A 20,479-nucleotide genomic window follows, 5' to 3' on the forward strand; every position below is an offset into this window, starting at 1 on the left:
GTCTTTTATAAAAACGAAATAATATTATTCCCCTACGGTGCTGTAATCTACGGTGACGGACGCGAACCTAACGAATCTCAAAATCTATCCGCTTCCGCGGCATCCAGGCACTCATTAATATATTGTTGTTATTTTATTTGTCATAATACGTTAATAGGTGCTTTAAGGCACAACAAATTCAAATAACAAGTTAATCTGACAGTTTTAATTAAGTAGAATAATATGCTACGTATGGTAAAAATTTTATTTCATAATATAAAAATATTTAAATTTTAGTAGTTTATTTTTGGAAGACTGCGAGTCTGTGCAAAATCAATTTCTCTTATTACAAGAATCGTTAAAAAAGAAAACAAATTTGTTGTTTGTTAAGTCGGTTTACGGACGATAGTTTAACTTGACAACGTCATAGCAAAACATTGATGAAATAATTGCATACTTTTATGAATAAAATTGAATAATTTTTATTTTATTAATAAAAGAATAAATACTTGAAATTATACTAGTAATTAGATTTTTAAAATAAATAATAATTAACCTTTATTGCCGAAATTGCTGTTGTAATAAGCAATGAAAACCACATTTTTTCACTTCACTTTATAAGCAGTCGACGAAACAGTTTACATGTTGATGACTTATAATTAATTTTAAAAACTGGCGTTTAGCTATAAAGTTTGAATATAATTATGAACACGTTTTCATATAAATAAACTGTAATCAAATATCTATTATCAATTATATGAATCACAATAGTTTTTTAGTCAATTGTAACATAACCTATTATTACTGCACTCGCCGACAAATGCTACTTTTTGAAATATAAAATGAATAAATATTTGAAATTATACTAGTAATCAGATTTTTAAAATGCAAGAATAATTAACTTTTATTGCCGAAATTGTTGTTGTAATAAGCAATGAAAACTGCATTAACTTTTCGTTTAAATATAATTATGAACAATTTTTCATATAAATAAACTGTAATCAAATATTTAACATAAACTATTATTACTGCACTCACCGACAGCTGCTATTATTTTTAATAATAAAAGAATAAATACTTGAAATTATACTATTTATCTGATTTTTAAAATTCCAGAATAATTAACCTTTATTGCCGAAATTGTAGTTGTACCTAATAAGCAATAAAAAACACAGATTAAAATTCGTTGAAATATTTTACGGTTTTATGTCTTCCAGTGCTCTAAATTATAGGCAATTTTGGCCCTGGGCTCGAAATTTTGTTTATAATTAATTAATAATAACACCCATCGCGATAAACAAAGGAAAATATGTATTAACGAGTGCCTGGTTCCCACGGCAGAGAGCATGATTCGTTCGGGTTAGCGTCCGTCACCGTAGATGACAGCACCGTAGGGGAATAATATTATTACGATTTTATAACTAATACGCATCCCAATTACACCACAACTTATTTATAATATGTTACAATATTTTTTAAAACATTATGCAAAAGATCCCAAGGTGTAATTTGAATTATTATGTGTAAATGTAAAACACCATTGTTCGTTAAAAACGTATTTGATAATTTAACATTACTTTAAATAACAGTACCGATTGAGCTGAAATTCGGTGGACGATCGTTAAATTATATAATATGAATAATTCAAAAGACGAAAACATGATTGAAAAGTCAAATCGATTGTTGTTCCAATCGAGTGGAAGAGAGATACGGCGCATGCGTACAATGAGCGTAACGTAGTGGGACAATGTGCGTTACGGGACACTTTTTTGTGCGTGCAGCCGGGGTTAACCGATTTATTAGACGTTGTCACGTCAAAATAATAAATATTTAATCTTTTGGTATTTGAAACCCTTACGTTTGCAAAAAATTGTATAAAAAATAAAATTACATATTATTTTAAAGTTATTAAGATTAGTATGTATGGAGTATTTAATTGCATAACGAAATTATTATGTCCCTTTAAGTTGATAAACTGAAGGTAAAGTTTGAACATAATAATTTAAAACAAATAAAATTATAACAAAAGTGTAATCTCTTGTTGAAGGATATTTTTCTTGGACTGAAATAAACATATACATACATTGAATGAACTTTTGATACTGTAACAGTTAAAACATATTACACATCCACAATATTTAAACCAGAGTATTCCAACTTTTGTTACAACTAAAATTACAAATAATTAAATAGTAGGTATTGTCACTGCTTGTGTACTCAAAGAAGTTCATGTTTAATAATCCCGATGTTTTAAGTAAGTATTTGATGGTTTCATTGTATGCTCCTGCTAAACTCACTAAACTAGTGTCATCTAAATACTTAGTCTGCACGAACTGATCGATTTAAGGTCAGAACTATCATTGCCCGAAATTCGGGCGATTTCAGTATGAAAATGTATCTTTTAATTTGTCATCTCCAACACTATCATAGATTTAGTACTTAACTTAAGATTTTGAAAACGCCTTTTTGCAAACAGTTGTTTGAATAGCTTTCCAGTATAAGCTGCGCTTATTAAGCAAGGTAAAATAAAGAAAACCAAAAGTGATATAAAAAAAATAAACTTTTCTGTGGCTTTAAAACCAAATAAATAATATGTGTGCACAATAACTTCATCTTGTAAGCACACCCATATTTTAACTAAACAAACTCTTTTAATATCCATCATCTATATCAAAATAACTTTATCATCGACATTGCAAGCTCTTAGATATTTTTTTACTAGTCGATAATTCTATATAATTATTGTACAACGGGACTGTAAATTTGTTTTGCAGGAAATTAACTAAAAAATTGCCAGACTAGTTATACAAAATATATTTCATTGTTATGAAATTACTTAATTCATGCTGAACGAACAACATAAGAACACATAAATTTGTTCGTTACCGAGGTTACATGTTACTGCACGTACGGCACGTGTTAAGGACACACTTGTGGAATAACATCATATCAGTGTTAAGAAGACTGCAAGTATTCGCTCTACCACTCTGGTTCTGGGGTAGAGCGCCTGCCTTGTGACTTGTAGGACCCGGGTTCGCGCCCCGGCTCCTCCAAGGCGGATTGCCCAGACAAAATGGTGGCATTTTCTCTGGTAGGAATACAATCCCTTGTAACAAGTCAGGCTACCAAAGAAACGGTGGGTGGAACAGAAAAAAACCTTCCAGGTGGCTTCCAAATGGGGAGCCCGTTTCTTTTCTTGGGCTCCCCATGCGGTGGCCATTCCGGGGGTTTCTCCGGGGGAACGGAGTTTTGCAAAAATATATTTTTTTTTTTTTAGTTTTGTAGCGTTTTAGTTTTTATTAACTGTAGCATTATCTTTCCAACATGTTATAAATACAGCTCAAACATACATTTAAAACATTTTCAAAAATTTTGATTTTGAACATAAAATGTTTGTATTAAGTTTGTATCAGTCAGTGAGTGGTTGTATACCGATGTTGTGTGTTCAACTATTTATCGGTATATATATTTTCTTCAATTGTTATTTACAGTTAAATTTTAGTCACAAACTATTGAATATTTGTTATGTAGTATTTTAGAAATATTTGACGAAAAAATATTTATAGGCACATGAATATTATTTCTGAAAAACCACATAGTTTTCAATCAGGATCGTCTTTAACACACACACACGTATGTTTGTGTGTGTGTGTGCAAGCATAACATCCAGATATAAATAAAATATTCTATTTATTTGATACTTTCCAACACAATATTATCAATTTTAGGCCTCGTCAAGCAATGCGTTTTATATATCTTACTAATTTGTAAATGAAATTTCATGGTATTAGGACTTCCGCAAAGTAGTAGTTTATCTAAACTACTCTTTAATATTTAATAAATGATATTTCAACTGTAATCAGAATTAATCAAGGAAAAAATTTGGGAAATATGTTTGTGAAACTATTCAGCATGATATTTCAGTTGTCCGGATCTGATTTTTAAATTAACAGACGTCTCTGAATTACGATAGCTTATATTGTATAACCTTTAGTCAAAAACCTAATTTAATTAATTAGAATTATCACATAGTAAGTAATGACATTAAACGTGGTGGCCTCTTTTAAGACCTTCGAGTTCTATTGATGCCAAGTTTTTTTCACCAACATGTAGATAATACTATTAGCAACACATGAAGATCTTTAGGTCTTGTTATATTTTAAACTGTCACTGCATCAATTTTTTTTAATTGGAAAATAATTGAAAGTTTGCAGAAAAAAGTACTTAATATATATAAAATAATTTCAGGCATTTAAATTATTTTCAATATTCTACATTACTATATGTATAACCTATTTGCTTTTTATATTTATGAGATGTTCAATCAGTGAAGCACTTTTTATTATATACATTTTGTTACCATTTTTGTTGGTTCAGACATCATATCTCGGTTTGGATTAAAAATTCCTACTTGCAGCCATTTTAAAACCATTAGTAACGATTTATTTTTGAATAATCAAGAAACATACATAGGTAAAAAACTTAAGCAAGAAGTTATTTTAAACTTTTGTAATCTACATATTTATTTTGTATACACCATTTTAGTTTATGTTTAAGTTTTCTGTGAAAACCAAAGTAACATGATCTTTATCTATCTTTGAGTTGTGTTGTTTTGTGCTTTGTCGCAAAGTTATTGATAAGTATCAGTGTATGTCATGTGTTTTTGACGTGACAACGTCTAATAAATCGTTGAACGCCGGCTGCCCTTGATCTTTTGCACAATGTTTTAACAAATACACATTATTAATACGTTTGGTGTATTTGGAATGCGTATTTGTTATAAAGTCGTTTTATAAAAACTAAATAATATTATTCTTCTACGGTGCTGAAATCTACGGTGACGGACGCAAACCGAACGAATCGCGATATCTATCCGCTTCCGTGTATAACGGGACTGTAAATTTGTTTTGCAGGAAATCAACAAAAAATTTATTTTTGAAAATCTGCAAGCTTGTGGAAAGCCCTCCAACATTCGATGTACGAGCCTATGCCTCTCTTAGAGCGCCTGTGCTCCTCGACCTGTGGCTTCTACACTACACAAAAATATTTTCTTCGCATTTCAGCATTTTAAAAATACATATAAATAATTTAATATGGATATTAAAAATCTTAATATCTGAGTTTTTTTTTTTAATTTTTTTTATCACAATAGTAATGAAAACATTACGTAAGAATGCCCTTGAATATTTGAGTTGGATTTGCACTAATTAAATAATTATCTACAATTATTTTAATTTTTCCAGAGTGGAAAAAAATTAAATTCTATGAAGCTAGTTACATTATGGTTTTACGAGTAAGGCCGTTTTCCTCATTCCGTAGAGTGTATAAGAAATTTTGGCAGAATTTCCCTTTGCCCGCTTAGGTTATGGCAGTTTTCCATCATAGTCCTTTTCCGTCGCCTCCGTCAAAGTGCCATAATTGAAAACTAAATTTTTTTTACAAATCGTTGTAATAAGAATTCTCTATAACACATTTTTGGAAACATTTGTTTCTACTAGTGCGCGATCTATGCGGTGATTTGTGATTTCAACTATGACAGTAGTGTTATCTGTATGCTTTAAAGTTAACCTGAGAAACAGCTAGAGGGTTGACAGCGCTATTACCTAGTATTCTATACACTACTTCGAGAGCAATGCTGCTGTACTCATTCCATGGAGTGTATAAGAAAATCTGGCAGAATTCCTCCTCGTTATGGCAGTTTTCCGTTATGGTACTTTTTCGCCTTTTTCGAAGAGGCCAGGCGGAATTCTGTCATTATAGCAGTCTTCTGCACACTCTCTCTGGGACTATAAGACATACAAACTTAAAGTTTGCAGGTATGTTCCTGATGCTACATGATAAGTCACTAATAATATATGTTACGACAAATTAATCTCCCAAGAAGGTGAATGTGGATAGGTTATGTTAGCCATTCGATAAAAGCAATATTGAGAACTCTTAACTCTGGGATAAAGTTAAATTGATAGTTGCAAAAACACGTAGCACAAGTAAACTAGAAACTCAATACTTGGAAAAAATAAAGTAAGGCAAAATGAAAGTAAATTATCGTAGAATTCAAAAGTCTAAGCAGGATATCTGCAACACAAACAATTTCTTTACTCTACTGACATTCCGCTATGCTATCATCAGTTAATACCTAATGGTACTTCTGTTTAAATCCTCTCTAACAAGAATATCAGACGTTTGGGCGATAAAAGGTCCTTTGAAGCTCGTTCCTCTCTGCAGTATCTAGTAAACCGCAGCCGTCGCTGGTAGCTTCGTTGATCGTCAGCGAGACGTTTCCAAGAACTGGATTACTGCTGTGATTCATACGTCACTTCGAAGAACTAAGTACAGCTACGAAACTGGTCGTCAAACTAAATGTTTCTGAATCGTGGATGCGTGATACAAATATTCCACAGTTCCATTGCCAAGCATCTACTAAGCAGCATCACGATATATGTACAATTGCCAGGAAATAAATGTTCGGAGTTGTAATACTTCTATCACCGGATTTAATGTTAGTTCGTCGAAATAAATAAATCGCAAAAACCTCAATTTTTTTAGCCGAAAGGCCATTTCAAAACTCTTCTTGGAACTTTGCAAATCAATTGGTCTGGCTTTAATGTGGTAATTCAACCAAAGAAACACATAAAAATAAAATTAAGTAAATACAGAAATGAAAGTTGTGGTTAGAGAATGTAAATTTTAACTAGCATAACTCAATTTGTATTGAAACATTATAATTTTATGAACAGTTAATGTTAGATACAGTCACATGTCCACATAATAATCAACTACTTCCAGCCTATGGGCGGGTCCTCTGTCACTCCACCATTCCTTATCCTTCGCCATATTCGTCTTCTCCTCTCTCCTGCAGTCAAACTAACTGCTCTTCCCTCTTCCTCATCGGTCTTTCATGGGCCTTTCTTCCTGTATACTTCAACTCTATCATTTTACTGGGCAGCCTTTCTTTTACCACCCATTGTGCATAACCATTACCATCTCATTCTTTATTTTACAATTATCTCGTTAAGGTCCTGTACTCCTGCTCTTGCTTGCTATATATTATTGCTGATCCTGTCTCGCCTCATAACTACCAACATACTCTTCATAAACTTAATTTCTGTTGCTCTGTTCTTGCAAGCATCTTTCTTATATACAGTCCAAGTCTTTGCTTCATTAGTGACTATGGTCACATAGTAGGAGGTATTGTACGACACTTGTTTTTATTTTAATGGCACCTCCCTCTTCTCACACACATGTAGAATGCATCTTCTTGTTGTCCTCTCCTTACTATTTCCCTTTTATTGCCCCCGCCCCCAATACATTTTCTAGATACTTAAAGGTTTCTATCTGTTTCAACTCAAAACCACCTAATTTAATTTATCTCCTTACTCCATTTTTTCCTCTTGATTACCACCACTTCACACTGAATCTCATACCAAATTTCCTCACTTCCTCATTCCATGATGTTAGTTGCTCTTGTACCTCACTTTACTTTTCTCCCCTCAACATAATGTTGTCAGCAAAACGCATGGCCTTCATCGTTCCTTTCCGATATTTTCTTCTATTCTGTTCATAATTCACTTCAACACTATAATACATAGTAGTGTGGACAATGCACTAACCTGCTTCACTCCACTGGCTTTTTTAAACCACTTCATCTTCCAGTTATCACGCTCCTTCTGTTTCCCTCAAACATACTCCTCATTCTACTTATTAACCATCCTTTAATTCAAGCTTCTTCCATAGTTTTCCAAACATACTGTCTTCTCACACTGTCATACACCTTATCCACATCCGAATATCATTTCTAGAAATTCCCAAATTGTTGTATGGAAAAAATCATGTCTACGGAAGTCTTCCCTTCTCTAAATCTATGCTGCTCCTCACACCATTTTCCTGCAATGCTCTTCCATATCTTCTTTGCCAATATATTCTCATACACCTTTGCACAGTGACAGTCTGGCTGGGGTTGTCCGCTACGGGAAGTAGCTAAATGGGTATACCGTGCAGCCAGCGACTCAGTGCCTGTAGAGAGGTGGGAAATAACCCAACTCCCTACAGGATCCTACGGCTTCTGACGGAGGAGTCCTTGCAGGCGGGTGTTGAGCCCCCGGTAGAGGAAATGCTACTGAAAACTCATCATGGTGGGAGGGGCAGCAATTCCCACCATTACTGGTGTGAGGCTGAAGATGGATGACGTCGGCAAAGCTCACATTCAGATAGTAGCAGGTATGGACGAGGGATATTTAGTGGCGGCTACACTGTTTGGACCACAAGCTCACCTGGCGGCCTATAGGTGGCAGCCTCACCCGCCTGGTGTAGGACGCGACAGGCCTCGTGAGCCGGCGACCGAAATTAAAAATCTACTCGAACAAATAAAGTGATATGCCGGATGGATAAATCAGATGTAAAGGTAATGCCTGTAATATACACGCATAGATTACAATCGATTTTAAAATAAAAAAAAAATTAACCACGGAGAGTTACTGTAAAATGCATAAATGTTTATTTTTCTAGTATACAGAGTGTAGATTATCACTGCACCTTAAAACCTTGAACGTTCGTTAATCCGCATCAGAAATATCCCTTTAGGACAGGTTTTGTATTATTAACAATGTTGACTTTATGGTATTAAAATTTGAGAGTGCGATTCATGTATGTAAACCTCTATTATTGAAATGGGTGATAATTTCTTTTTGGGAGTCAGGACACACGTGAAGTTCTTCGATCACATATGAAAATAATATGTTCTGTATGGTTCTCGAAGATTATGATTGTCGACTATGGTTGATTTTGAGATTGTCGGCTTTTACTGTCGGACGTGTACCCAGAGAAAGCTGGCAACAAGTGGTTAGGTTTTAGTCGAGATTATAACATCAACCACTTATTGAACTTATCAAAAACATTGTTATGCCATGCTAAGGCGTGGCTAGAGTTTTGGAAATAGGTGGTCCTATCCAAGGACAGAGATGGCAACTGCTTGATTTATCAAATAATTTTTAATGCAGAATTGGACTTTCTGCCGAAAGTACTGAAACACGTAACATTTTGCCATGTGTACTGTCCTCTATCCTTCACTTTCTTGATCACCATTTCATGTTGACTTAACTGATGTTGAGGTTTATCTAATATTTATGTAACATTTATTATCTCTGATAACTTATGTAATATTTTTTCTTTAAAAAGTTTAAATTTTAAATTGTGATTTATGTTAAGTTTCTTCATATTTTAATCCACGTATTTTGTGACAATTAATCGCCTTATTCATATAAGGTTTAGTTTTTGTGATTAAATGATTACGTAAACAGCAAGTTGACAAAATATGCTTGTAGAACTCACACAGAAGCTTGGTTCTGTGAGTGTAAAACATTGTGTAATTGTAGCCCAGTAAATAAAGGTTTTTTGTCGCAACTAATTCCGGGAAAGCTGAATTTTTGTCAGATGTTAGACCCTTATAAGACACGTATTTCCTCAAAAGTCCTCGCCTTTCCCCCTTGTGCTTCCCCCCCCCCCCCCCTCGGAAGTTCTAAAATGTTGACCTTTACAGAATCGCTTGTGAATACGTAAATAATTGTGTAAAGTAGTAAATATATAGCGTATATTGTTCTAAAAAATCTGGTTTTTAATTTTGTTTCTGACAATATTTTCTTTAATGTTGATAGTTAAGGCGTTATAAAATCACAAACATTAAAAAAAAAAACGGGTTTTAATGTCAAAATGCGCAGTTCTCGTTCTGGATGTTTTGGAAATACACAAAAAATCTTCAAGTAAATTTTGTAGCACACACTTCCAGCTTTAAAATGATGTATAGTTTATATCGGGGAATTCATTGGTTACTGCTGGGTAGGGGGGGAAGTGAGCGCATGCGTATGGCTAGCGTGCACCGACCTACTATGTGCATCCTTTTGTATTCGCAGTCCGTTCGCGTAGCCTTCATAATTATTTGTAGAATAATATATCTAGTTTTAAACAGTATTCATTTTTATATAAAATAATTCATAAAACAACTAACATACATTTTTCTTTTTTGCACTTTATGTTAACAATAATATTTATATAATATTTATTAGCAAATACTTAAAGCAATTCTGTGTACAGAAATTCTTTACTTAAATACGCATAGCCAGATTTGGTTCTAAGGGAAAGATACCCCTACCCAATTAAGGGCCTTCCATTATCCACCACCTATGGACCCGCCGTGTCCCGGACTGGCGAAAACCGGTAGCTGTCATGATATGAATAACTTTAAACAAGTTATAAATGTTTTAAATATTAAATTGTAGTTTAGATGACAGCATCACGGACCGCCCACCCGCCCCTAATATAAAAGTAATGTATCCTTAATTTTTAACAAATTGTCCTTAATCACCTCCATCTGCATCAGTCATTGGCATTTATAAACTTTACTATGACACTAGTCGTCTGAAGGAAGTTCAATTTCTTCGTCGAAATTTGGAGAGTTAAGGCATGATAATCCATTACTGTTTCCTCACATAGCAGAACGGCTTAGACCGGATTTTCTACATTTGCCATTGTTACCGCATGAAGTATTACAGCTGCAAGAAACAATACAAAGAAGGTCATCAGGGGCAAAGGCTTTGGTACTGGGAACAGGTTTTAAAACTTTATTTTTCCTGCAATTTTCCTTTACATATTCATGCCTCCAACCCCAATCTGTAGGAAGTTTATTGCCCATCCAATATTGCACCTGGAGGTAAACTCGTAATAGATGTTGGTGAGCTGCTTCTGATGTGGGGGGCAATTTTGATAAACCAAAGTTAGATTTTAAAGCAGATTTACTTGTCATGGATGTAAATTTGCAGTAGCGAGCTTCATTCAGATTAGAATATCTCCTAAGCCTGTACATTTCAAGTATGAATGTCTCTCCCTTTTGGAGTAATTCATCGCGAGATACATCTTTTTCCAAAAATAACTCTGCTTGAAGTTTGGCTTGTGGTACAACTTTGATCACATCAACAGATTTTGTCTTTCCCAAACCAAAAAATGACGAGGTGGTGTCACAGCCTGTAATTGCATATGCAAATAAAATAAGTTTTCTGATGCTCTTGTGCACATTTACTAGTGTTTGTATGTCATAATAAACAACGGAAGGATTTTTGCCACAGATTTCTTTTCGAAAGAATACAGAGTTATTTTCAGGCACAAGTGCTACAAGCAGTACCAGAAGATCTGTGTCTGATCCCACAACTATGACTACATTGAATTTATTGAGATGTTCAATTCCTGTTTTACGATGTCTAAGTCAGCATCTCCCTCGGCTATGAATGAACTTATTCCCCTTCTATTTAATGCTTCAGACAGTTTCATAATTTTTTTTTGTTATTCGTATTGGATAGAAGAGCTTTCTTTTTCGTGATACATTTTGTATTTGTCTCAAATTCTATGTTACATGATGAGTTTTTAGCAGATCTTCATGACTGTTCTTCTCCCTTAGTTGTTGGCTCTGAAGGGTACCCATCAAAAACAACAGTTGAGTTCATTCCATATTTTGTGACGATATATGTGCAGTAATTTTCAACGATTTCTCCAAAAGTCTCTTCAATTGTCCATGTTACACTATGGAGGAAAAAGCCTCCATCTATAACTATACCAGTACCTGTATCTTGTTGGGGTTTAATTTAATCAGTAATGCCCTCAGAAAATACCTTCAGGAATGGTGACTTTGCTCCTTTACGTAAAGAAACATCATCGAATAAGGATGGTGGCCGAGAAGCCAGTTCGTACGAAAGGTAAACTTTTAATCTAGTCGGACCATCACATAAACAGAGTATTCGATTGAATAACTGTTGAGGATTCGCAGTCACTCGCTTTGATCGAACAGCCACAGATTTGTGACTAGATTGAGTCAGTACCATATCCTTCCTATGTAATTTCAGTTCTCCGAAAGACTGTCCCTTCATTTTTTTCATAGCTTCCCTGCAGCCCGCCCACCTCGACCCTAACCACTAAACCACTCTTCACGCTATTGCCAAGATAAGACTCCTGCTCCGTCATCGCGAAGGCTTAATAAACGAGACGTAATAAGAATATGCATACGTGGTGTGCCTGCCACTTAACCCAGTTCTTGCTGCCAAGGCTCAAACACATTAACCCTAAAAGCCACTTGAACCTCATACGTTTTATGGCGAATTTACCATTATCTAAATAATTTCGAAACGGGGTTGCAGTGATCCAGTTCTTGCATTTGTCAATGTTGATTCGGGTTCTAAACCAAGCAGGAATTCCCAGATTTTCGTCAACAGGAATCGAGCCGAGACTATGACGCAGGCCTAAGTGTTTCATCGGAGAGCTCTCGTTCCTTCCGCCCGTAATATGTAAAAATAAACACCACCGAACAATTATTTTTGTTTCCATTTTGCATTGTGAATGAATACATCAATATATTAATAATTAGCCTACTATTAGATTTAGGTTCCTATTTAAATTTAAAGTTTTAAATCCTGCATGTAACAGAGGAATATTAAAAATAACAATCTCATGATAAGAGTAGATTGTAGGGAAGCCGGGTAGATAAATGTAGCAGGTCAGAGCGTTTTAGCCATACGCATGCACTCACTTCTCCCCCTCCCCAGCAGTAACCAATAAATTTCCCGAAATAAACTTTACATCATTTTAAAGCTGAAAGTGTGTGCTACAAATTTTACTTGAAGATGTTTTGTGTATTTCCAATATTTAAAAACATCCAGAACGAGAACTGCGCATTTTGACATTAAAAACCCTTTTTTTATGTTTGTAATTTTATAACGCCTTAACTATCAACATTAAAGAAAATATTGTCAGAAACAAAATTAAAAACCAGATTTTTGAGAACAATATACACTATATATTTACTACTTTACACAATTATTTACGTATTCACAAGCGATTCTGTAAAGGTCAACATTTTAGAACTTCCGTGAGGGGGGGGGGAAAGCACAAGGGGGAGAGGTGGGTACTTTTGAGGAAATACGTGTCTTATAAGGTTCTAACATCTGACAAAAATTCAGCTTTCCCGGAATTAGTTGCGACAACAGGCGATTTTTGGCCTTCATTTACTGGGCTATTGTGTAAACGGAGTGAAAAGGAAAACAAATGAAATAAAACAGAAAGAGCCTACGTGGTGTCAAAACGCGGCGACCCCCTCACGACATCTGGCCGTAATCGGCGGTTCAACGCCCCTGCCTTATCTCCCGGGGTCGCCACGGGGAAGTCAGTCGTCGTCTTGAGCCCCTCCCCCCCCCCCCCTCCTCCTCACTCGCCACAACCAACCAACCACAGAACTTTCGGTTGTAGTGATGTGACGTTCGTGAACGACCGGTTCGAAATCGATTTCTATGACATTCGATCACTCGAAAGCTGAACACAATTCGGGAGAATATATAACACGCAGAGAGAACGAGGAAAATGAACCGGTCACTCTGGTTCGTTCGTAAAATGACTCGTGACGTCGTGAGTCAGTAATCAGTGATTTTTAGCGTGCGCGCGTGTTCAAAAGAGCAAACGATAAATCAAAGAAAAAAGGGTTAACAAGATAAGGGGTGGGAGTAGGGATTAGCTAATCAACAAGTATCGCGCTACAATTATTAGTCATGCATTGTCTCGGTTTTGTTTACGAGATAAATTTATTTGCAAGATCTTTAAAATGTATTCTCATTGTTTTTTTTTTTTGTTTTTTTTTTAACAGCTAGACGTCTGGATTTTCAGCTATCCGACAGCTGACCAGATTACGATAACTAGCCAGGTGACAAGACCAGTCACCCAGGCGTAACGAATATACTTGAGCAGAAGAACGACTTACGACTCTTGGGATGTGCTGGACCTCACTTACAGTGGTCTGAACTAAAATAATCGATTCGGACAACTGGATCGTTCTGCCCGTCACTAATCGGTTGCGACACAACGCGTGTCAGGCGGGGGCGGTCGCGGCCTCGGGGGATCCCCCCCACCCCCCAACCCACAATCAGTGCGCATGCGCTGTGCGCGCGTAGGTAGAGAGTCCTCGCGCCCGCCTGTCTGTCCAAGCACATTCCACCGCCGGACTGGGTCCCGTCCACTCGTGCAGGGCTCCTGCAAGCTTGTCACTGCTTCAACTGAACCAGGCTTGACTCCTCAAAAGGGGTAGGTGAGGCGGACTTCTCTTTTTTGAGCATTCATTTTTTATAAATTGTTTATTTTGGAAAGATTTTTTTTCAACTTAAATTCTTAAATTAAAAGTTTTTCTTTCATGAAAAGTTTATGAAACTATTAAGGTTTTAGTATTTGAGACCATGAATTTGTAAGTATCCCAAGGCCAATCTCTGACTTATTTAATGTAATCTTCTCTTGTGACGATAACCCCTCCCGAAAAGTCTTCCTGGAGGCGCTCGTGTGTTATTCATTGAAAATTTTCATAATTATTCATAAAATATTAAGTCTGATAATTCCCTTGGCTGATTTGCAGAGTTCTCACAGACAGGAAGAACTCGGATGATTTGAAATGTGTCTCCAAAACTTGTAAAAGTCACCATATAACGTTAGTTACCAAAATTGATTATTAATTTTTAATAAATACTGTGATCCTTAAGTGTCCTATAACTAGTCTGTATTTTAATAACAGATTCATCTGTGGCTGAAAACATATTTGTTTCGTAAGAGGAAAATCAATCAAACAACTGTGTATTAATTTAATAATTTGAAGAGCAATCAAATGTCGATTGTCATTCCCCTGGTTGTTTCAAAGTTTGATCAAATATTGTTGTTTTGTATTAGATACTGGCAGCGTTGGTTGTGTTGCAATTAATAGAAATGACGACAGCGCTGTGTACTGTGCGAGAAAATATTTTAGGGACAGTTTGAATTGTTATGTGTGGTTGAAATGTGTTTTGGTAAGTATTTGCAGTAATTTATCTTGTAAGATTGATTGAAGATAGGACTACAACTGTAATGATACTTCAAAAGACACTATTTTATAATATTATTAATACCAAAAATTTGCCAATAAAGATAAAACTTTAATTTAAGATGGCGTACAAAATGAAAACGTTTAGTGTAAAAGAGTCATGTGATTAATGAGTGGATCGCAACTAATCTGTGTCACCGAGTAGTATCACTGTGGCTCTTATCTCTAAGAACACGTCCGCGGACGCAGTGAGTAAACAGCTCCGATGCTGGCCTGGACAGCTGGTGGAGGTTGGACTCACTTCGGCCAGATCTCAGGCTCTCTGGGCGGCTGAGGGGTCCCAGAGAGGCGCCTTGTGGTACTCTTAGGTTGGGGATTCCTCTGAGTCAACCATGAGTTATCCTGATTAGCTAAAGGAGGAGAGGGTGTCAGTGATGCTGGGACGGGTTTCCCCAGCCTCTCGCCGTAATTCCTCTCCAAACACCTCCAGGTTGCAATGAAATGGCGTATCCATTTCCCTGCGGCGGTGTTCCAGCCCTACCGGGAGTACTTACCATCAAACTGTTTTGCAGCCGTTCGCTGAATGATGGTGCCAACAGTGCGCGCCAAACCAACAGCGAGACGCTCTAAGGGCCGAAGCGTGCGTGGTGCACTTGTCCGGGCATCTCGATCCATGTCCGACACAAGAAGCCGATGCAGCGCGCATTCCGCGCCCGCCACCTGGCGAGACACAACCACGCGTCTTCCGCACACCGGTGCGGCGCGGGTGGTTTCTGCGCCTGTAGTTCCCCAGCGCCCCGAACATTCCAATTCAGGAATGTTTTATAAAAGCGTTTTCGTTTTCTATAAATTCGCTTATTAACGAAAGAGATCACACATGGCGGCGAAGCCAAGAAATACATTAATACGTACAGACGAAAACTATTCACACACACTTGCTGCAATACCAGACGGTCATCGTCTCTTCCTGCAGTCCATGCCACGAATAAAATACAAAAGGGATAATATAGCATACATGACAAATAATGTACGACAAAATATGCATAGTAGCATAGGGAAAAGTTGTCCAAAAAAAACACAGTTGTTTCAAGAGCGGTTTGCTTTGTGACTTATGAACTTGACGTGGACAATGCGGTACTGGATGAAAAATAATACTCTTTCAAATGCATGTTCCATAAAATATGAAATGCTACCAGGCAATAACTTTCATGTCACTTTGCCAGAAATATAATATTTCACACCAATGAAATTCAACAGCAGAATCATTATAAACACAAATTTTAACCAAAAAAAGAGGGTTGTCTGTAAAGTCGGTTTACGGAAGATAATTTTATGTGATAACGTCATAAGAAAACATTGATAAAAAATTGCATACTTTTTAATTTTCAAATATTATTAAAATTTTGCAAATTTAATTTAAATAATTTGTTTAAATATAATCACGAACAATTAGTTAAAAAGCCCGCCTAAACATGTTTGATATTATAGAAGATTTTCTCGCACGGTGGTTGGCCGGTTCTTGCACGTTCTGCTCAGGCGGAACGCGACAATTTTTCGTGCGTGCAGCCGGCTTCCTCGATTTATTAGACGTTATCACGTCCAAATTTAGACGAATAGTAGTCACACTCGAGATCCGAACCTAGAACATACCGCTCAGCAACCTAATGCGCTATTCACAACGCTAGGCAAACGATTGGCATATTGACAATTTAGTAATTTTATATAGGGCTAAGTGAGTTTTAAAGCACGCCTCTACAAATGACAATGACATTCTGTCGAATATTTAAGGGAGAAGGGATAAAATGGCACGATCACATGTAAAATTATTATGTTCTCTGTTGTCATTTATATAAAAGCTGAGCTTATTGGCTATAAAATATATCTTTTTTTTTATTTTTATGTTTTACTTTATGGAAGAATATTGTAAACATGTACTTTTAAATTAAGAAATTAGAAATTATTGATTTATATTTTACCCGGGAGGGTTTCAGAAGATTTCATACCGATTTTCTCTACTCTCTATTCCTAGATTTCTTTAATAGTCAGTATGATGTCAGAATATCATTTTAGTCACAACAGATACCAATGGTATGTACAAAATTACGAAAAAAATTAATTACTTGGCTATTACTTACCAGTGATGTCAGACCTAGGTCATGTGTTCACAGGGCAATGCACAGGATATATAAAAAAACCTTTCACGCGTTCAAGTTAACTTCAAATACTGCTACTACAGCATGTCGGTGACGCGAACTCAATTGATTTTACCCATCCAAAAAGAGTCCAACACGCACATGATACAGTCAAGTATATTATATATATATATATATATATATATATATATATATATATATATATACATATATATGCCGCTGCGCGTTTCCAGACTGTCGCAAAAGGTAACTAGCATGTCGGTGACGCAAACCTGTATGTTTTCCCCCTACCAAAAAACGCTCATCGCGGCTAAAGAAGTTTTCACTTCAATAATTATTTCATAGAAGGAGATCTCCCTTGCCCAAGAAGCTGTATACGAAATCGCAGCAGTTTCCGCAGATTGGTTGTCAATACGTAGCCTCTTTCATAACTGCGACTTGGTACGTCGACCCCTCTGTCGAAATCGTTCCCTCGGCGATACAGGCCTCGACACCCCGGGAAAATATTAGTGCTCGGACATTTTTTCAACCCTTTTCGACACAGTCATTTTCTGTTATCAGGCGGAGTGGTTGCCCAGGAGGTATTGAAATATTTTTAAAATGTATATGTCAAAGACACATTTATAATAATATGGGTGTTATTGGCCTTAAAAGGATAGCCGAATAAATTAGATTTAGTTTTATGTACTACTAATGTATATAGACTATAAATTTAATAAGGAACCTCATCACAATACTGTTAGCAAATATTGGCGGCTACATTTACCATTTTAAAAATTTTGAAGTGAGCTTATTTCTTTAACAGCTTCCATTACATGTTTTTAACTTTCGTTTCAACTCATTTTAAAGTTTGTTATTTAATAAAAAAAATTAACGAGACCGAGGAGGGTATTTAGTTACATACAGTAAAACTGAGGATATATAAATATCAAAACAATATATATATAAGAGCTGAATATTTTATGTTAGTCAATCTAATAACTACAATTTAAGCCTTCTAGCCGGGTGGCAGCATCGAGATGGACATGCAGATCATTAAGAGTCCAAACCAAGTTTTTTTTGTAAGTAAATGTTCCTTATCGCGTATCCAGTTGTATTTTAACAATAAATTAATATAATAAAGAAAGTAATTAGATGTGTTCGTAATACAAAGCTTTAGAATTAATATATATTTATTTTGAAAATATGTAAAAAAAAAAAAATTGATCATTGTTTCCGGGAGCAATTGTTGTGTTTAACATATCCAATTGTATTTCAACGTAAATTTTAAACAAAGTAGGCAGTTGAATGTGTTGGTGCATTTAAACATAAAAATTACCTAAAACTTTTTTTTAATTTTAAATGAACCGGATACGTTATAAGGAGCATTGTATTTGGGGAAAATTGTTCCGGGTAACTAATCCAATTGTATTTAAACGTTATATATATATATATGTTTATATATATACATATATATGTATATATACACATATATAAATGTATATATATATCTCTTAAAAAACAATTGAATGTGTTTGTGATGCGAAACTGTACCTTAACCAAAACATATTTATTTTTAACATATGTAATATAAATATTTTATGTAAACTGCATTCGCAAAGAAGGAACAAGTATTTTTTTTTGATCTGATAACGTCTTATAAATCGATGAACGCCGGCTGCACGCACGAAAAAACATGACTCATTGTTACGTTCCGCCTGAGCCGAGCGTGCAAGAACCGGCCAACCACCGTGCGAGAAAATCTTCTATAATATCAATCAGGTTAAGGCGGGCTTTTTAACAAATTGTTCGTGATTATATTTAAACTAATTATTTAATTATATTTGCAAAAACTGTAAATAATATTTTTAAATTAAAAAGTATGCAATTTTTCATCAATGTTTTCTTATGACGTTATCACGAAAAAATTATCGTCCCTAAACCGACTTTACGGACAACCTCGCAGACTTTTTTTTTTTTACTTGACAACGTCTAATAAATCGATGAACGCCGGCTGCACGCACGAAAAAGTGTCCCTTTGCGCATATTGTCCCGTTACGCTCATTGTACGCTTGCGCCGCATCTATCTCTCTTCCACTCGATTGGAACAACTATCGATTTGACTTTTTCGAGGCACATTAAACTTGAAACACTCCCATTCGTTTCCTACTTTTCCTATCATCGTCCTATCCTTAACAGAATAACACAGATTGGAAGAAGTTAAACAGCAAACATGTATAAAAGTTATAGTTAAAATAATCCCTTCGTTAAAGTAACAAAAATATTTGAATTAATGAGTGCAAATAAAAGTAAATTTATCAATTAAATTGTAGATTTAATTTCACTCCTTCTTTGTATCCATACGAAATAGTGATAATTCAATAAAAATGATTCAATTTTATTCATAAAAGTATGCAATCATTTCATCAATGTTTTGTTATGACGTTGTCACGTTAAACTATCGTCCGTGAACCGACTTTACAGACAACCATTTTTTTTTTTTTTTTTTTTTTTTAATTTTTCCGGACCGTTACCATGGTAAGCGGACGTGGCGTGGCGGGAGCTGGAGACGTGAGGAGGGGTGCTTGCAGGGCGGGCGAGATGCCGGCAGAATGCGCCGTGTGTCGGCGGCCGGCCACGCAGACCTGCGAGGGTTGCCGCGCGAGCGACTACTGCTGCTGGGAGCACCAGACCGCCGACTGGGAGAGCCACATCGCCCACTGCAGGCCCTTCAAGGTCGGTGTCCGCACACCTCCGCGCGGATCGTCGTAGCTCCCTCGTTCAGCAGCTCGATCAATAGAGGACCCGGACAATTCGCGGGTTCATTTCGTGATATGCCAAAAATTCATATATTTATACCTCAGTGCTGCTTCTGTCATTGGTTCACGGTTAATCTGGAGGACTGAGGGGCCAATTAGAGACCCATCACTCATAGAAGTGTCGAATCACAGGCCACCCAGTCGAGACGACTCACAAGTCAGCAGCCATTGAACAGTTGGTATTTGCCCGAGTGTGTAGAGGATATTGGAGTATATCCTGCGGAGGTCATTGAACCCGCGAATTTTCCGGGTCTCTATCAATCAAACAGCACCTATTACTAGAGACCGGAAAATTTCGCGAATTCATTTCGCGATAGGCTAAAATACAAATCGTTGTACCTCAGTGCTGCCTCTGCTATTGGTTCACAACTCATCTGGATGACTCTGGGCCAAATGAGAAACACCCGACCAAAGCTTTATCGAATCACAGGCTGCTACGCTGGAACGTCTCACAAGACAGCAGCCAATGAGTGGGTGGCATTTGACCGAGTGTACGTAGAACTATGGAGTTCATCCTATACAGGTCATTGAACCGGCGAATTTTTTCCGGTCCCTACCTATCACTCGGATTTTAGTTTCAACACAAGTCCGAAAAATGCATTGTGCTCTGAAAATTTACATCAATTCTGCATTCTGTTGGCTTAGGGAATACAGTACATAATTTCTTATTATAATAACTCATA

General features: G+C 36.2%; 1 protein-coding gene across 1 annotated transcript in view; it reads left to right on the plus strand.

Moving 5' to 3' along the window:
• The first annotated feature begins 14,007 nt into the window (after positions 1–14,007).
• Positions 14,008–20,479, plus strand: part of LOC134534568 (SET domain-containing protein SmydA-8-like) — a 33,470-nt gene continuing 26,998 nt past the window's right edge. Inside the window, exons 1-2 of the mRNA XM_063373049.1 lie at positions 14,008–14,085; positions 19,569–19,713. Of these exons, the coding sequence (XP_063229119.1) occupies positions 19,579–19,713 (135 nt within the window). The 5' untranslated portion in view covers positions 14,008–14,085; positions 19,569–19,578. The remainder of the gene's footprint in view (positions 14,086–19,568; positions 19,714–20,479) is intronic.

Source organism: Bacillus rossius, chromosome 7, assembly GCF_032445375.1.
Source record: "Bacillus rossius redtenbacheri isolate Brsri chromosome 7, Brsri_v3, whole genome shotgun sequence".
NCBI classification, from domain to species: domain Eukaryota; kingdom Metazoa; phylum Arthropoda; class Insecta; order Phasmatodea; family Bacillidae; genus Bacillus; species Bacillus rossius.